At 44.0% G+C, this 19525-nt stretch overlaps 1 protein-coding gene across 8 annotated transcripts in view; it reads left to right on the plus strand.

The window, feature by feature from the left end:
* The window catches only part of DAG1 (dystroglycan 1), a 70325-nt gene that overhangs the window by 35661 nt on the left and 15139 nt on the right, over positions 1-19525 (plus strand). For all 8 annotated transcript variants that reach the window (XM_042929368.1, XM_042929373.1, XM_042929366.1 and 5 more), the window contains one exon: positions 14381-14765. In XM_042929368.1, the coding sequence (XP_042785302.1) occupies positions 14490-14765 (276 nt within the window). In that variant the 5' untranslated portion in view covers positions 14381-14489. The remainder of the gene's footprint in view (positions 1-14380; positions 14766-19525) is intronic.

A 19525-nucleotide genomic window follows, 5' to 3' on the forward strand; every position in this document is an offset into this window, starting at 1 on the left:
GACGTGGGGCTCAAACTCACAAACTGCGAGGCCATGACCTGAGCTGCAGTCGGACGCTCAACTGACAGAGCCATCCAGGCACCCCATCAGTTTACCCTTTTCTGTCTTCCATGCCCTACCTGGGCATCAATGATTAAGACGGGACCTAAGCCTTATAAGTGTTTTTTCTGAAGTCTAATTGGTATGACTCTGAATAATGTGTTGTTTTTTTTTAAAAAGATTATAATTGTGGTAAAAATACATAAAATTTACCATTTTACCCATTAAGCTTTTTTTTTTTTTTTAATTTATTTATTATGAGAGAGAGAGCATGCACGCATATATGCAAGCAGGAGAGGGGTAGAGAGAGAGGGAGAAAGAGACTCTCCAGCAGGCTCTGCCGTGCTTTCAGCATGCAGTCCATTGCGGGGCTTAATCCCACAAATGATGAGATCATGACCTGAGCCGACATCAATAGTCAGACGCTTAACTGACCAAGCCACCCAGGTGCCCCATTAAAGTATTTTTTAATTGTGATAAAAAACATCTAACAGGATTTACCATCTTAACCATTGTTGAGTGTGAAGTTCAATGGTGAGTAATGTTTAACAGCAAGTGGCATACTGAGGTCAGTAGAGTGTAGAATGAACGGTTTTCTCAGTGAGTTTTGTCACAGAAGATGTGAAAAATTGACCCAGATGAAAAACCACAGTCCGGTGGAAAATGGCCTGCAGCCCTGGATTTTTGAACCTTGTCCTTCTCTTCCTGTAGGACATGTTTGTACCTGAGTGAGTTTGTACCCAGGTATTAAACCTTTGCTTCCTTCCTGCCTTTGTTGAAAAAACCAAACCGCCATCAGCAGAAACCATTGCCCTTCCTGTACCTCTCTCTACTTTTGGTATCTGTGATAGTGAGAATTTGCAAGAGTTTTCCAAGTGAGAACAGTGTCGAAGCAGCTTTTCTGATAGATGATTGTATAGTGTTTGCCTTTCAGAGATGGTAAGTTTTTTCTCCCACATATTTTTACTTTAAGTCTCTTGCTGTGTGTGTAACCCTAGACTCCTTTGGTGGGTTCTCCAGCTCCTTGATGGTGTCTCTCTGGGGCTGCCCCCATACCTCTAGTGATATTTCCACAGTGCACAAGTCAGGCAGGAACTTGCCTCATGTTAGGAGTCCTCATCTGCTTCTGGAGCTGTCAGTGCTTTTGAGGTGACACCTTGAATCTTCTGAGTTGGTTCAACACCTTCTTCATCTGGTGCCAAGGAGTGAAAAAGGCCCATTTTTAACTGAAAGCAGAGAAAGCTGCCCGTCTTTGGTATTTGGATCCCAAATAAACAATTACTTCACACTATTGTTTTCCACTGTGTGGAGTACATCCTGTTGGCCATCAGAGCAGTTAAAAAAAAATTTTTTTTTAATGTTTATTTTGAGAGAGAGAGACAGAGACAGAGACAGAGCACGAGTTGGGGAGGGGTAGAGGTAGAAGGAGACACAAAATCCAAATCAGGCTCCAGGCTCCCAGCTGTCAGCACAGAGCCCAACGCAGAGCTCGAACCCATTAACCGTGAGATCATGACCTGAGCTGAAGTCAGATGCTTAACCGACTGAGCCACCCAGGCACCCCTCAGTTTGAGCAGTTTTAAACTAGTTAATCCTGTAGAATTTTTATATTAACGTTAGACTGACATTTGACATTTTAATTTCTGAGTGTCTGAACCCTAAAGTGGTTGTTTCAGTTAGGTTTTTGCTTTTGACTTTTTCAAAACCATTTGAACTTTATTATCTCAGTTTGGTTTAAGAAGAAAGTCTCATTTTCCTTAAATTATTTATTTATTTATTTATTTATTTATTTATTTATTTATTTATTTGGGAGAGTGTGTGAGCAGAGGATAGGGGCAGAGAGAGAGAGAGAATTTTTTTTAAGTTTATTCATTTTGAGAGAGAGAAACAGTGGGGGTGGGGCTGAGAGAGAGGGGGACAGAGAATCTGAAGCAGGCTCCACGCTGACAGCAGAGAGCCTGATGTGGGGCTCAAACCTGTGAACCACAAGATCATGACCTGAGTCATGCTTAACTGACTGAGCCATCCAGGCACCCTGAGAGAATCTTAAGCAGGCCTCATGCTCAGTGCAGAGTGCATTGTGGGGCTCGGTCCCACAGCCCTGGGATCATGACCTGAGCCGAAATCAAGAGTCGGATGCTCAACTGACTAAGACACCCAGGCACCCCTCCTTAAATGTTTTAATTACTATGGCGAAAAGAAGCAGTTTGAGAGTTTAAGTACTATTTTTAGGTAACCTAGCTATTTGAGAGTGGTGGTTCCTGGGAGCGGTGGGGTGGGCTGCCTCTGCATCAGACTCATTTTGTGTGGTTAATAATGGGTTGAATCTCACAACTTTTCCTTCATTCTTAGAGAGCAGAAACTACTAGGGAGCTGTTCTTTCAGAATTTTAGTTAAGATATCTTAGTTTCATTCTCTGTGGGCTTTTCTGCATATGAGGAAACATTTAAGTTTACTATGAATTGAGTTGGTGCCACATACGCATTTGTTCCTCGTGTTTACTGAGTGGAAAGCATTTACTGACTGAGCTTCCTGTGTGCATGGGACATTCATTAGCTCTGGGGAGGCAGCCTGAGCAGAAGAGAGTTGCTTCTTTCCTGGAGCCGGGCTTCCTTTAGAATATTCTAGTTTCCAGGGACCAAGACTGTCTGGACAGAGTAGGGTCACAAAAGCTTGTTCCTCATGGATGTATGTCTTTCCCTGTCCCACCCTCACACAAGGCATGTGCTTTAGTCATATATAGATAGGGGTTAGTATCAGTGACAGAAAGGGCCAGAAGGATTCTTTCCTGCTAAACTCGGTCCTTGGAAGCTTGGGGTCCTCACCTGTCACTGTATAATGCTTTTGATTCCCTAGTTGTGTTCCTGCTGATTGATTTGGTAAACTTGAAATACACCTGGCTCCAGGGCAGATATTATGTATTTTGGTATACAAAAGATACCACCTCTTAGGCATTGCTGAAAACTTGACTTTTTATTTCTGTGCATCACTGGAGAGTCCCCAAGGTCATGGTTGGAGAAAGGAAGTGTTGGTGTGGCCATTGGCAGATGCAGAGGATTACCAGCTCCAACCCCAACTAGATTTGGTTCCTCTGAGTGAGGGCACTTATCTGAAATGGGTCTCAGGGTCTGGGGCCCCCTGGGCTTCCTACCTCAGCCTGTCCTTTCGCTGTTGGGGACCCATGCCCCAGGAGCCTGGTGGAGGTCCCCTGCTCAGATAGTCTTCATCTACCCCATAACAAGCTCTGTGGTGCTGTTTGGTGCTGAATGTTCACCTGGCCCAAGGAGGGGTGTGATAGGTACCTAGGGTACCATGGGGCTCTCTTCCCTGGTGCTAGTGGGCAGGAGGATAGGCCTTTGCCAAGAGAAGAGGGAGAGGGCAGACTCATTGGCTGCTCTGGGATAGCAGTGTGCCAAAGGGCTATGCTGTGTCCAGGCTTTGCAGGTTATAACACTTTTAAGGTTTTTCTGCTCCCTAGGGTGAATTGTCTGGGACTAAGGGATGGAACTGCCTGGCAGCTATGCCCATTTTTCACACTGTATGTTACGACTGTTGAGCATGTGTTCAGAGAGCAGGGGCTTCACTAAGCTCTGGGAAGGTCCCTCTTCACAGAGTTGTATTTCACTGGGGTCAAGGGCAGCACTGAGCTCAGACTCAGTGGCAGACACTGCACTGGGTACTGGTACAGAGGAATGAGTTACCCATACCCACTACCCATTTTTTGGTAGGAGATCTTGGGCAGCTTCTGTTAGCCAGAAGGTTGTGAGTTCAGCTGAGACATACATATTCTTGGGCTTCCCTGAGCACTTCCTGTGTTCTAGAGGATATAATGTGAGTGCATGTATGCAGTAATAAAATGAGTGGCTGTGTCAGGAAGACTGGGTGATTCTGCCTGTAGTCTTTCTCTGGTTCCAGAGAGCACCTTCTCCATATTTTGGCCACAGTCTCTGTGTGAGTGACCATGGTTGAATGTTACCTCTCTTTGGGCCTTGTTCCCTGAAAAAAATGAAGAGGAGGCTCTCTGGAGTGCCTCCATCTCTGAATGACCAAGTGTGTGAGTAAGAGACTATGTAAAGGCCTTCCAGTGGGATGTCCTAGTTTGGGTGTTTGAATGCAGCCTGCCAAGTTCCTAGCACGGGGAGATGTGACCCTTGCTTATAGGAATCCAGCATCAGAAAGACACAAGGCTGCTTTTTGCCAAGTTTGAAAAAGATCTTTTCTCCCTAGAGCATGGAAAACCAACATACAGCCTTTGGAGTTGTGCCCTGGACATCGTCTGCTTGCTAAATGCAGAGGCACTTAGTCATACCCATGAAACAGATACTTCACATCATCATGTGTCCGCAGATAGCAGACTGAGCTTATGTTCCGGGTAGGACAGGGTGTGTCTCGTTCTGTTGCTGTTTTCAAATAAGCTGAGAATTTTTAAAGGGAGAATCCGATTAGGAAAGTAAAAGATCAACTGGATCTAAGAAGTAGACAAATAAGTAAATTAAAGAGTAAAGAGATAGGAAGAAGCTAAAAAAAACATTCTTGTAGCCTCCCCATTCATTCATTAGGTGTGTATCTGGAGCTATGTGTGATTAGCATGGGTGAGTGACTGTGACAAATGTGTCCCTGCCCCTCCACATCTTACAGTCTTGTAGGGTGTTGGTCAAGCTGAGCCATTTACTCAATAAGAATTAAAATGTGTAATAAAGGAAAGGCCATTAAGAGAAGCAGTATGCAACAATAAACTCCAAAATTACAATTTAAAATAGTACAAAACAGGGACTCCTGGATGGCTTAGTCGGTTGGGCATCTGACTTCAGCTCAGGTCATAATCTCTCAGCCTGTGGGATCGAGCCCCGTGTCGGGCTCTGTGATGACAGCTCAGAGTCTGGAGCCTGCTTCGGATTCTGTGTCTCCCTCTCTGTCTGCCCCTTCCCCACTCACACTCTGTCTCTTTCTCTCAAAAATAAATAAACACATTAAAAAATAAAATAGTATGAAACAAAAGACAGACATTTTTAAAAGTTAAGTGATAAGCTATAAAAGGGGTATGAAGGCACAGACTGTTAAGAAACTGGGAGACACAAAAACACAGAAAAGAGTTCAAAGACAAACCTTTAACTTGGAGCACTTGATAGGGATCTGAGTAGAAGACCTCTACCCAGAGTACGGTGAACTTGGGTATCGAGGAGTCAAGAGTGGTTCCTTCTTTGCCTTTCCTGGTAGAGGACTCTGCAGCAGTCACTGGGAGTTAAGTGGTTTTTGGATCGATGCCTACAGGGCCCCAGCTTCTAAGTCCCTGGTCATTTGGTGTTCCCTTGAAGAAGTGTGGCACTTAACACTGTTGGTAAGTCTGTAATGGGCAAAAGTGACCCAGCCATCTAGTGGTGGCTGGGAGGAGAAGTCCCTATTGAGGAATGGGTCTGAAATCCCATGAGAGCTGCCTGGTCACCTGTGGCCTTGGGATAGAACAAGGTAGTGGAAACAGGAAGGAGGACAGTGTTATATCTGTTATTTATCTAGCACTGATGAGAGTGTGGGATCATGCCAAATGATAAAACATCTTCATTAATTTTCTAAGGTAGGTGAATTTCAAATCCTTTTTCATACCTTTGCAGAGCAGCTCTATGTGTTTTTCTGAGCCTTGAGGAAACAAGTGCTGTCTTAGAAACTAGGAATATGTAAACCTGAGTGACATGTACACCGGGAGGTAGAGGTGGACAGTGATGAGGTTGGGACAGGGCAGTAGCCACAGGGGCTGCAATCTGGATGCTGTTCAGAATATGCCAGACACATGAATGAGGGAGGACAGGGCTTTTCAGTCCTGAGAAGGTGGTGAAGAAGACACAGAGAGATGAAATGGAGCAGGAGTGCTGCTCTATTGTTTGCTCTGTTGTTTGCTGCTCTCTTGTAGTGCTGCTCTACTGTTTTAGAATTTTTATTAGTTTGAAATGATGGTAAGAGCCAAGACCTTTACCTTCACATGTTTACAAGTCCTTAGCAGAGAATGTAGATCAACATTACACATAACCTGAGTATATCTGCCACTGAGCTTTTTTTTTTATACCTTAATGTTCTATTGTATTTTTTTTAATGTTTATTTTTGAGAGAGAGAGAATGTGTGCAAGTGGGGGAGGGGCAGAGAGAGAGACTGAGGATCTAAAGCAGGCTCGCTCAAATTCATGAACTGATCATGATCATGACCTGAGCCGAAGTCGGGTGCTTGACTGACTGAGCCACCCATGTGTCCCTTTGTTGTATTTTTTGTAAGGTCCTGTTTTAGGAAGGAAAGCAGTTATCAATTTGGAGACCCTTGTAAATCCCTCCTTTTCCCTTAGCCCTCTCTTTCTAGAGTGACCATGATTCTGAACTTGGCCCTGAAGATCATGTGCTTGATTTTATTTATTACAAACATATGAATGTATAAACTATATATAAACATTTTGCATAAATAGTATTTACATCTTTATGCAATGGGCATTTTCTGCTAAACACTTTTTGAGGTTTATCAATTTTGTTTCTTAAATTTTAGTTCATTTTAATTGTCCTACTGAGTTCCCATGGCGTGAAGTGCCTGTTGATGCTTTCTCAGTTGATGGACGTTGGCATTGTTTCTAGCATTTCAGTGTTCACTCTGTCTCTGTCTGTATGTGTGCATACATGTATCTCTGCTTGTATATTCCTCAGGGTGTGTGTCTAGGAGTGGAAGGGCCCAGCTGTGTGGTGTGTTCTCTGTTTCATCCCCTCCATGATACAACATTTGAACATTTTCACCCATTCGCATTGGCATGGAATGGTTTTTCATGTTGCTTTAATTTTTTTCCCCCCTGATTATTAGTGAGGTTGAACCATCTTTTTGTATGTTGACTGCTATTTAGGTTTTTTCTGTGAGTTTACTTCTTTTTGCCTTCAACCAATTTTTATTGTTTTAGGGCACTTGATGTATTTTGATGGAGATCCTTTAGCCATCATGTGCATTGGAAAAGCTCTCTCCCAGGCTGGGGTTGGTCCTTCTAACTTTCTTTATGATGTCCTTTACTGTATAGAAATTTAAAATTCAAATTCTTTTTTTTTTTTTTTAATGTTCTAACTTTTGGTTCTTTCTTTAACATTTTTTTTTTTAAGTTTACTTATTTATTGAGAGAGAAAGAGAGGGGAGGGGCAGAGAGAGAGAGAAAGAGAATCCCAGGCCCAGCCTGATGTGGGGTTCGAACTCACGAACCATGAAATCATGACCTGAGCTGAAACCAAGAGTCAGACACATTACTGACTGACCCACCCAGGCACCCCTAAAATTCAAATTCTAATTTATGTTTTTTTTTTTTAAGATTAAAAAAAGTTTTTGAGATAATTGTGGATTTACATGGCAGTTGTTAAATAATACAGAGATCCTATGTATGCTTTTACCCAGCTTCCTCCCATGGTAACCTCTTGCAAAACTATAGTACAACATTACAACCAGGATACTGACATTAATACATCAGAATACAGAATGTGTTCATTACCACAGGATCCCTCACTTGGCCCTTTTATAGCTATACCTATTTCCTTCATGCCCTGAGCACCTCTTAAACCCCTGCAATCACTAATCTGTTCTCCATTTCTATAATTTTGTCACTTCAAGAACATTATAGGGGTCGTGGTGGGGAAAAAAAGAATATGATAAAAATATAATGTATATAATATGTATATGTAATGTATGTATAAAAATATAGTATGTATTCCCTTGAGATTCATCCAAGTTGTTGAGTGTATCAATCAATAGCTCATTCCTTTTTTATTGTTCTTCAGTATTCCATGATATGGATATGCCATAGCTTGTTTAACCATTCATCCATTGAAGGACAGACATCTGGATTGTGCTATTGGTTGAAAAAGCTGTTTTCCCCCATTGAATTGCTTTTGTATCTTTGTCAAAAATCAGTTGAGGGGCACCTGGGTGGCTCAGTTGAGCATCCAACTCTTGATTTCAACTCAAGTCATGATCCCAGGGTCGTGGGATTGAGCCCCACATCGGGTTCTGTGCTGAGCATGGAGTCTGCTTGGGATATTCTCTCTCTCTCTCTCTCTCTCTCTCTCTCTCAATCTAAAATAAATAAATAAATAAATAAATAAATAAATAAATAAATAAATAAATAAATAAGTAATCTATTTCTGGGTTCTCAATTCTGTTCCATTGATTTATGTTAGTCCCTCCACTAATAACAGTCTTGATTTTTGTAACTAGCTAAGTTTTGATATTAGGTAGAATAATTCTTCTTTTTTCTTCTTTTTCAAAATTATTTTTGGCTGTATAGCTCCTTTGCCTCTCCATATAAATTTGAGAATAGTCTTGTCTATGTCTACAAAATTTCTTTCTAGAATTTTGATAGGGATTTCATTAAACCTTAAATTTGTTTCCTAGGGCTACTGTAAACAATTACCACAACCTTAGTGGCTTAGGTAATATACATTTATTTTCTCACAACTCTGGAGACCAGAAGTCCAAAATCAAGGAGTTGGCAAGGGCTGTGCTCTGTCTGTGGACTCTGGAGATGAGTTTATTCCTTGTCTATTCTATTTTCTGGTAGCTGCTGGTATTCCTTGGCTTGTGGCCACATCACTCCAATCTTCTCTTCCTCAATTTTCACATCTCCTTCTCCCTCTGTGGTGTGTATAGTCTTACTCTGCCTCTCTCTTATAATGACAATTGTGGTTGGATTTAAGGTCCACCTGGGCGGGTGCCTGGGTGGCTCAGTTGGTTGAACGTCCCACATTGGGTCAGGTCCTGATCTCAGTTTGTGAGTTTGAGCCCCACATTGGGCTTGCTGTTGTCAGTGCAGAGCCCCATTTGGATCCTCTCTTCCCTTCTCTGTCTGCCCCTCCCCTGGTCGCACTCTCACTCTCAAAAGAAAGTAAATTAAAAAAAAAAAAAAAAAAAAGGTCCACCTGGGTAATCTCCCTAGGTCAAGATTCTTTTTTTTTTTTTTTAATTTTTTTTAATGTTTATTTATTTTTGAGACAGCGCAAGAGACAGAGTGCAAGTGGCGGAGGGGCAGAGAGAGAGGGAGACACAGAATCTGGAGTGGGCTCCAGGCTCTGAGCTGTCAGCACAGAGCCTGATGCGGGGCTGTAATTCACAAATTGTGAGATCATGACCTGAGCCAAAGTCAGACACTTAACCGACTGAGCTACTCAGGCTCCCTCCTTTTTTTTTTTTAATGCTTATTTATTTATTTAAAAAACATTTTTTTTAACGTTTATTTATTTTTGAGACAGAGAGAGACAGAGCATGAACGGGGGAGGGGCAGAGAGAGAGGGAGACACAGATTCGGAAGCAGGCTCCAGGCTCCGAGCCATCAGCCCAGAGCCCGACGCGGGGCTCGAACTCATGGACCGCGAGATCGTGACCTGAGCCGAAGTTGGACGCTTAACTGACTGAGCCACCCAGGCGCCCCAATGTTTATTCATTTTTGAGAGAGGCTGGGTGTGTGTGTGTGTGTGTGTGTGTGTGCGTGCGCGCGCGTGCGCTCACACACAGAGGAAGGACAAAGAGGGAGAGAGAGAATTCCAAGCAGGCTCCACACTGCCAGCGCAGAGTCCGACCTGGGGCTTGGTCCCACAAACTATGAGATCATTACCTGAGTCAGTTCCATTACCTGAGTAAGGAACCCCACAATTTTGTATTTTGTTCTGCAACTCTAGTTCTGTTTTGCCTGGCCTTTTGTCGTTGTTGTTTTTTTCTATTTTTTTTTTTTTTTTTCAGAGAGAGAGAGAGCACAAGTGGGGTGAGGGGCAGAGGTAGAGAGAGAATCTTAAGCAGGCTCCACTCTAAGTGTGGAGCCTGATTGGGGCTCAATCCCATGATCCTGGGATCATGACCTGAGCCAAAATCAAGAGGTGGATGCTTAACTGACTGAGCCACCTAGACACCCCATGACCTGGCTTTTTCGGATACTCTAGGATTTATCTTATTTATGATGGAGAAGGGAGAGAGGACCCTAATTGTATTTGGTTTTCTACGTGAATGACCACTTGTCTGGGTGCCTTTGAACAGCTCCTTTGCAAGCTGATTTTGGGCTTTCCCTCTAGTTCCTCAGTCCACTTCTACTCTGCTGCTGACAGGGGAGGGTAAGGGAGGTGTACTGCCTCATTACTGGAAAGTAGAGGTAGAAGTCCAGGTTCCTTACTCACCTTTTTTTTTTTTTAACTTTTTATTTATTTTTGAGAAAGATGTGAGCAGGGGAGGGGCAGAGAGAGAGGGAGACACAGAATCTGAAGCAGGCTCCAGGCTCTGAGCTGTCAGCATGGAGCCCGACGTGGGGCTCAAACTCACGAGCTGTGAGATCATGACCTGAGCGGAAGTCGTGGGGCTCGAACTCATGAGCTGTGAAATCATGACCTGAGCGGAAGTCGGGACGCTTAACCGACTGAGCCACCCAATCACCTTTTTTTTTTTTTTTTTTAACTGAAGTATAATTAACTAACATACAGTGTTCTGTTAGTTTCAGGCATACAATATAGTGATTCAACAATTGTATACCTTCCTCAGTGCTCACCACAATAAGTGTAGTCACCATACATTATTACAGTATTATTGACTATATTCCCTATGCTGTACTTTTTATCTCCATGGCTTATTTATTTTATAACTGGAAGTTTGTACCTCTTAATCACCTTTATCTATTTTCCTCATTCCTCCACTTACTTCCCCTCTGGCAACTGTCAGTTCTCTATATTTAAGAGTCTGCTTTTTGTTTGTTTGCCCCACTCAGCCTTTTTCGACACCTGAGGACTGGTAAAGTCCTTTTTAACTGTTAGGTGGGGGTGGGAATTCTAGTTCCTTAGGCCTCTTTACCACTGAGCACTGGTGAAAGTTCTGGCACCATCCCTGCAGGTAGGGGGAGACACTCCTGTTATATTGCTTGGATGGGCATAGAAATCTTGGTTTGGTTTCCATTGAAACCTAGGGACTAGAGAAGTAGGAGGGGTGGTGCATTGTTAACTGGCCAGTGGGGATGAAAGTCCCAGCTCCTTACTTGGCCTGCTCTGACACTGCCCCAGTGGGGATATTAGGGAGCCTTATTACAGCATCATGAGGGTGGAAGTCTTAGGCTCTCCACTTGGCCTTTACTGGCACGGGTGGGAGTGGGGCCACAGTTTTTTTCTGTGGTGTTTGGCCAGAATAGAGCCTTTATTGTCTAAATGTTTTCTGTCTTGCTAGGCTACTCCCTTCCTGCTCCTTTGGCTAAAGAGAGCAGACTTTTGTTGGGACTGTTTTTTGTGTCATCTGTTGGCATTTCTAGGTTGCCAGCCTCTTCAGCTTCAATTCTGGGATATATGAGGCAAAAAGAAAACCCAGGGAACTCACCACTGTGTCTTTCCTTGAGTCCTGGGGTCCCTCATTGGTCTGCCTTCTTCTCTTAACTTTTTAGAGTCTGATGTTTATTTTATATATACTGTCTAGGATTTTTTGTTGTGTTTAGTGGGAAATGAGGGGAAAAATACATCTATCTCATAATTCTTAGAAGTGGTAGTACAGTTTTTTTCTTTTATGCTTTGTTTTTTTTTTTTTTTTTTTTTTTTTTTTTTTAGAGAGAAGTATATAGCAATCCAGGCCTTCTTTTTTTTTTTCAACATTTTTTTATTTATTTATTTATTTTTGGGACAGAGAGAGACAGAGCATGAACGGGGGAGGGGCAGAGAGAGAGGGAGACACAGAATCGGAAACAGGCTCCAGGCTCCGAGCCATCAGCCCAGAGCCTGACGCGGGGCTCGAACTCACGGACCGCGAGATCGTGACCTGGCTGAAGTCGGACGCTTAACCGACTGCGCCACCCAGGCGCCCCTATGCTTTGTTTTTTAATGTCTTGTTAAATGTAATCATTCTTTATCCTGACATTTATTTCACTATATTGTAAAATTTTTAAAGTTCTCCTTTTTTACATTTGTGTATGTAATCCACCTGGGATTTATCTTATTTACGATGGAGAAGGGAGAGAGGACCTAACTGTATTTGGTTTTCTACATAAATGACCACTGGTCATTTGAACAGCTCCTTTGCAAGCTGATTTTGGGCTTTCCCTCTAGTTTCAGAGTCCACTTCTACTCTGCCGCTATAATACTGCTTTAAATACAGTAGCTTTATGATAAGTCTTTGTTTGGTAGGTTAGGACTCCCAGGCTTCAAAATTGTTTTACTTGGATTTTGGCTGTCTCATGAATTTTAGTTCAAAAACAAAGTAAGAATGGGAATGGCAAAATCAGTAACAACACAAACAAAACACAAAAAACCCAAACTGTTGGAATTGGTTTGGATTTGATTGACTTCACAGTACACACTGCCCATTTCAGTGGCCTTTTTTTTTTTTTTTTTTTTTTTAAAGTAATACTATTTACTTTGTATTATCCTGGTCAGAAAACATTATGTAGCCCCTGGGCCGCTTGGCTCAGGGCAGGGCTTAATTTTTTTCTAGAATGGGAAATTGCTTGTTATGACTGTGGTCACCTTGAGGACACCCAGCAAGTCCCACAGTGCATCTATGTGGCTGTCAGCCTTGGAGCAAATGTTCTGAGCTGTCTGCACTGAAGTGGGTGAGGGGTTTGAGGGACAATGTGCAGGGTTCTAATTTCTCTTTTGGGGATGGGGGGCAAGAGGCCAAATAAGTTTTGTTTAGGGGCATGGAGTTTGCAAATACGTTTTTGATAAACAAATCCTATGATTAGTGTTTGGGGTGTGAGGAGTGGGCAGTTGCTGAACTTGTCTGTGCAAATTCTTGTTTTTTGGTTTTTGGTTTTTTTAGTCTCTTCAAAAGCATTGTTTTAAGATGTAATAATTGTTACATTTGCCACATTGTTTGATCTCCACATACACACACAGCATTTTTTTTCCCTTGAAACATTTCAAAGTAAATTGCAGAGATTTTTGATACTTCAGCCGTAAATCCTTCAAAATTGAGGACAGTCTCTTATAGAACCACCCCACCATTGTCTCACCTAAGAACATTAACAATAAATCCAGTCTCCAGCCCAGCGACGCAATTCCCAATTGCTCCTTTTGAAGCTGGGCTTGTGTGTTTTCTGTTTTTTGGGGTTAAAAAAAATTTTTTTGTTTTAAGTAAATTCAGATCCAGTCAAGATGCACACTCTACATCTGGTTTCTGTTCCTAAATCTAGAACAGCCCCCTTGTGTTTAGGGGTATCAGCATTTGGACAGACCAGGCCAGTTATCTTGTAGAAGGTCCACATTCTAGACTTGTCTGATTGTGTCTTCATGACTCCTGTGTTTGCTGTAAACAGGGAGTTAGGTCTAGAGCAGCATTGCCCAACAGCAGTATACACGATGTGAACCACACACGTGATTTAATATGTTCTGGTAGCCACATGAAAAAAATGTTTATTAAAAAAATTTTTTTTAATGTTTATTTATTTTTGAGACAGAGAGAGACAGAGCATGAACGGGGGGGAGGGTCAGAGAGAGAGGGAGACACAGAATCTGAAGCAGGCTCCAGGCTCTGAGCTGTCAGCACAGAGCCCGATGTGGAGCTTGAACTCGTGAACCGCGAGATCATGACCTGAGCCGAAGTTGGACACTTACCCGACTGAGCCACCCAGGTGCCCCGAAAAAAATATGTTTAAATAAGAAGATGCAATTGGGGGATGCCTGGGTGGCTCAGTTGGTTAAGCGTCCCACTCTGGGTATCGACTCAGGTCTTAATCTCATGGTTTGTGAGATCGAGCCCTGCGTGGGGCTTTGCACTGACAGCATGGAGCCCACTTGGGATTCTCTCTCTCCATTTTCTCTCTCCCCTTCCCTGCTCGCACATGTGCATGTGCACACTCCCTGTCTCTCTCAAATAAACAAAAGAAGATGGGATTTATTTCAGTAATGTGTTTCATTTTCCACATTTCTTTATTATTTATCATTTATTAATATTCATTATTTTCTTTATTTTTTAAAGTTTACTTATTTTGAGAGAGCGAGCACACACACAGCGGGGGAGGGGCAGAGAGGGAGAGAGAGAATCCCAAGCAGGCTCCGTGCTATCACGACATGGGGCTCGAACTCACAATACTGGGAGATTATTACCTGAGCTGAAATCGAGAGTCAGACACTCAACCAATTGAGCCACCCAGGTGCTGCTATGCTAACTTTTAAAAACCCAGTATGTATTTTACTGGGCCAGCCACATTTCTAGTGCTCAGTGGCCACATGTTGCTGATGCCTTTGAACTGGGCAGCACAGGGTGAGACTTGATCCAAGTCAGGGTAGATATTTTTGGCAAGAACACTTAAAGGGTAGTAACTGCCTGTGTACAACTTTGAAACCATGGGGTTTGCTAAAGTCTGAGTCTACTCTTCTTCTCTTTCAGGCCCTGGGATGGAGCCGGTGTGCAGAGGGCGGTGAGGACCCAGCTCTGGGACCACATCACTTGCCTCCTTTCTTAGTGAAACTGTTGGCTTGAGCAATCTCAGGCTCGGATGAGGATGTCTTCAGGCCTCTCGCTGCTGCTCCCCCTCTGGGGGAGGACCTTTCTTCTTCTGCTCACTGTGGCCGTGGCTCAGTCCCATTGGCCTTCGGAGGCCAGCAGGGACTGGGAGAACCAGCTTGAGGCGTCCATGCACTCAGTGCTTTCAGACCTTCACGAGGCTGTTCCCACAGTGGTGGGCATTCCTGATGGCACGGCTGTCGTTGGGCGCTCATTTCGAGTGACCATTCCAATGGATTTAATTGCTTCCAATGGAGAACTCATCAAGGTGAGATTGGATATAAAACTTACGTAAATGAGGGAGAATTCTCATCTGCATTTTAGTTGTTTTTTGTTTTTTTAGTTTTAGTTTTCCATTCTAAGCTCCAGCAACTCTGAGCTCAGTTCTTCTAGGACCTGTGCAGTTACCTTAAGAGAGGGACAACCACTGATGTTTATAAGAGGGTTCCCAGATATCCTAGAATAGCATCCTAAACTTTTATTCTTGCTCTCATTTTGAAGGTGTTACCATTAAAAAGCCTTTGCATCTGTGGTTTGGAAGATTCTTGGTCATCAGGTTAGGATTTGATGGAAGAGCTTTGTGTGTAGGCAGAGGTCTCCTGTCACTAACCATGGGATTAAACCCAAGAAATAACTGTTAAATGATTTGAACCTATTTTCTTTTTAAAGTTTTTATTTTTATTTGAGAGAGAGCGAGCACATGTGCTGGGGAGGGGCAGAGGGAGAAGAAGAGAGAGAATCTTAAGCAGGCTCCACGTTCAGTCAGGAGCCTGGTGTGGGACTCAATCCCATGACCCTGGGATCATGACCTGAGCCGAAAGCAAGAGTTGGACACTCAACCAGTTTGTTTTGCTCACAATTTTGTGGCCAGGAATTCCAGGATTCAGAACTCATCTGGGAACCTCATTTCTGCTTCGCATGGCACTAGCTAGAATGGCTCATCTGGAACTGGAGGATCCATTTCCAAGATGTTGGGTTTTTTTGTTTTTTTTTTAATGCTTATTTATTTTTGAGAGAGAGTGTGTGTGCAAGAGCTGGGGAGGGGCAGAGAGAGGGAGACAGAGGATCCAAAGAGGGCTCTGTGTTGACAGCAAGAGAGCCCGATGCAGGGCTCAAACTCACAAACCACGAGATCATGACCTGAGCCGAAGTCACTTAACTGACTGAGCCACCCAGTGCCTCCTAAGATGGTTTATTAATGGCTGGCAAGTTGGTGCTGCCTGTTGACAGGGAGCTTAGCTGGGGCTGTTGGTTAGGGTCCTAGGTTCCTCTCCATGTAGACCTTTTCATGGGCTGCTTGGATTTCCTTACAGCACAATAACTGGGTTCCAAGATTGGGTATTCCAAGAAACAGGAAGTGGAAGCTGGCTTGGTAACTTGCATAGCAACACTTCCATTGTACTCATTGGTCAAAGCACACACAGCCTTTGGTGGGTCCTTATCCTCTTTCCCCTCTCTGACCCATAAGCCCCAGGCATCTAGATTAGACATGGTCACAAATGCTATGGCCACTCTTTCCATTGAGAGGTGAGTCTGTGCCCCTTTCCCTTGAATCTGGGCAGACTCACTCCTTACCTGCACCTTCTTTGTGCTCCTTTCCTTTTCCCTGTTGGCCCCCTTCTCTTTAGCTCATGGCTTGTTCCCAGGGTGGGCCTTGTGATCTCAAAGGTGGTCATATTTCTGAAGATCCTAGCTTACTTGCACAGAGCTCTTTCTAATTTGCAGAAGATTTCCATGTAATCTTTGTAATGCCTCTGGAAGCCACAAGCTAGTTTGACCATTAGAAAAAGAAGAGTGGCAGTTTTGGAAGTACAGTCCTTGCCCAACTTCAAGTTTGAGCTTTTGAATATCCAAACCCTGCAGTGGTTGCCCTTGTTCAGTGGCCATTAGAATGTTTGACATGCATTAGTTTTGACGAGAGGTGCCTTGAATCAATATAGTGAGCTGGGTATTTGCTGTATCTGGCAGAGAGACATTTAACAGGCTTATTCATCAGGGGAGTAAAGAGATTTTACTGGGAAAACAGGATTTTATCTGAGCACATTTATTTGTAGAAAGCAGACCATTTAGTAGCTGATTAGCCTGTGGAAGAACAGATGAAAACGTGTGATTCTTCTACCATCAGAGCTGTGTGGGGTGGGAAATCAGATCAGAAAGCCTGACTTCATCTCTGGAGCTTCCATTTCCCTGTATGTAAAACAAGATTGATAAATCTTTATATAAAAAGAGTTGAGGGGTGCCTGGGTGGCTCAGTCGTTTGGGCATCTGACTTTGGTCGAGGTCATGATCTCACGGTTCATGGGTTTGAGCTCCGCATCAGGCTCTGTGCTGACAGCTTAGAGCCTGGAGCCTGCTTTGAATTCTATGTCTCCCTTTCTCTCTGCCCCTTCCCTGCTCACACACTCTCTCTGTCTCTCAAAAATAAATAAACATTGAAAAAAAAAAAAGTTGAGGTTTTTTTTCTTATTATAACAATGATCTATAAATGTGTGTTGTAGGGGCACCTGGGGGGGGCTCAGTTAGTTGAGCATCCAATGCTTGATTTCTGCTAAGGTCATGATCCCAGGATGGTGGAATCAAGCCCATGTTGGCCTCGGCGCTGAGCGTGAATCCTGCTTAAGTTCTCTCTCTCTGTCTTTCTCTACCCGCCTCCCTCCCACCCCCCGTGCTTGCACTCTCTCTGTCTCTAAAATCAAAACAAAAACAAGCGATTTAAAAAAATGTATTCTTCGGGAATGTGGCTTTTATTTATTTTTAATTAAAAAATGTTTAATGTTTATTCATTTTTCAGAGAGAGGGAGAGAGAGAGAATGAGCAGGGGAGGGGCAGAGACAGAGGGAGACACAGAATCCAAAACAGGCTTCAGGCTCTGAGCTGTCAGTACAGAGCCCGATGTGGGGCTCAAACTCACAAACTGTGAGATCATGACCTGAGTTGAAGTCGGATACTTCACCGACTGAGCCACCCAGGCACCCCTTTAATTTTTTTTTTTTTTATGTTTATTTATCTTTGGGATAGGGACAGAGAGGGGGACAGAGGATTTGAATTGGAATGGCTTTGGATTTGAACTTACGAACCATGAGATCATGACCTGAGCCAAAGTTGGACGCTCAACCGACTGAGCCACCCAGGCACCATGACTTGCCCAGTATTCTTATGTATGTGAGGAATATTTCAGATCTTGGTCCCAAGGAATGTTCTTGGGGTGACCTCCAAATTATATCCATCACTATTACCATCATCCAAGCTACCACTTATTTCTTCCCAGGCTGTCTCCCTCTGATCTTGACCCTTTCGTCTATTTTCCACACTGAGGCAAGAGAGATGTCCTTATCTTTGTAAAGCTTGAATCTGCAAACACCTCCCCTTCCCCCAACCATTACTGAGCTGCACTTAGGATCAAACCCCACATGATCTGGCCTCTGGTCTCCTCTCTCTCTCTCTCTCTCTCCTTTCCCTTCAGTGACTGTAAATCTCCTTTGGATTGTCAAAGCCTATGAGACTAAGCTTGTCCAAGCCTCATGTGGGGTTCTCAGGTGAGGGTTGGTCTTCCAGCCATTTTGGATGTGGCCAAATTGCCTAATGAGGACTCAAAGGCAGAACAGGGGCCTGTCCTGCAATCTGATGAGATTTGATAGTGTGGTTGTCATATTTGCTGTGACTAGTCAGGGGACATGCATGGGGATTGGTGGTGGACTAATTCAGTGCTCGCAGTAGATTAAGCAATAGTCTATTGAAGGGATAGAAAGTCCGTCACATTCTAAGTGAGCTGCCCTGGCCGCCTGCCCAAGTCTTGTTTGACCTGTGTGTGTCAAACCTGTGTGGGTATGCTGACTATTTCAGAAGTTTGTGGCAACTCTAGAAGTCACAGCAGAGGTTTGTACTGCTTCACATCAGCCAAGCGTGCCCCTCAGGTGACATCAGCTTCCCAAAGCAAGGGCTTCCCTGTACTTTACACACCAGGCAGAAAGGTAAAAGAAGAGGGGACCCACCTGTCTGGAGGAGGTAGCCTTGAGGTCCTAGACTCTCTGCTTTGCCCCACATCTGATACTTTTTAATGTCCAGACAACCCTTGTCCGGTTTCAGCTTGGCCTGCACCCACTGCTTCTCCTGCTGTTCTGTAGCTCTGCCTCAAGAATTGATTTGCTGCTATTGACCTCAACTTAATTCCTAGATCTATTCCATTGACCGGATGATGCAAGAAGGGGCTCTGAGCTGCCTCCAGGCCCAGTGGCCAGCATGACCTTCTGGAGAGACTTGTGCCTTGGAGCTCTCTTCTCTCCTGTGGGCTTAGGACACTCTAAAGCAGGTGGTCTTTGCATGTGCTCTCTTGGACCACTCTGGATACCTGTATGCAAAGCTCACCCCAGGTTGACTGTCCTTTGCTCTCACAGCTGCCTGTGAACCCTAGAGCAGCACCCTCCGTCTTCATCAGGGTTTGTGGGAATGGGTCCCACAGAAGCCAGCTTGGCCTTTGTTGGATAGATCATTGGCTGTCCCGAGCTGGCCACAGTGTAAGTTACCTGTCTTGACTCTTGCCTCCCTCAGGATTGGTGCCAGCTCCCTGCAGGTACCTCTCCTCTGACTTGAGTGAGCGAGGGACGGGCTGAGAAAGCTGATGATGTGCCGAGAGATGCTCTTACCACTCCTTTCTAGGGTGGTCAGGAGAGACATCTTTTGTGTCTCAGAATGATTGGCTGCCCCTTCAGAGCCCCCTCAGATGTCTCATTTTGGTAGAGCCTGCAAGGTTGGCTTTTCATTCCTGCTTGCCCTTATCCTCCTTGCCTGGAGACAATGTGGACTTTCCCTCAACCCAAGATGTCTGCAGACTGGGAGCAGCCCTTCCTGGGACTGTGCTCTCAGCTGCTGGCATGGGCCCCCAATTGTTCCCCTGAGAACAATGGGTACTCTTTTTTGGCCAGGAAGGGGAACTCATGAAAGGACCGTTTCTTTGGATGCTTGAGAGCTTTGTGGCAACCCCGCCTGCATGAGATGAACTGCAGTTTCTTCCTGCCTGGAGTGGGTGTT

Source organism: Panthera leo, chromosome A2 (genome assembly GCF_018350215.1).
Source record: "Panthera leo isolate Ple1 chromosome A2, P.leo_Ple1_pat1.1, whole genome shotgun sequence".
Lineage (NCBI taxonomy): Eukaryota > Metazoa > Chordata > Mammalia > Carnivora > Felidae > Panthera > Panthera leo.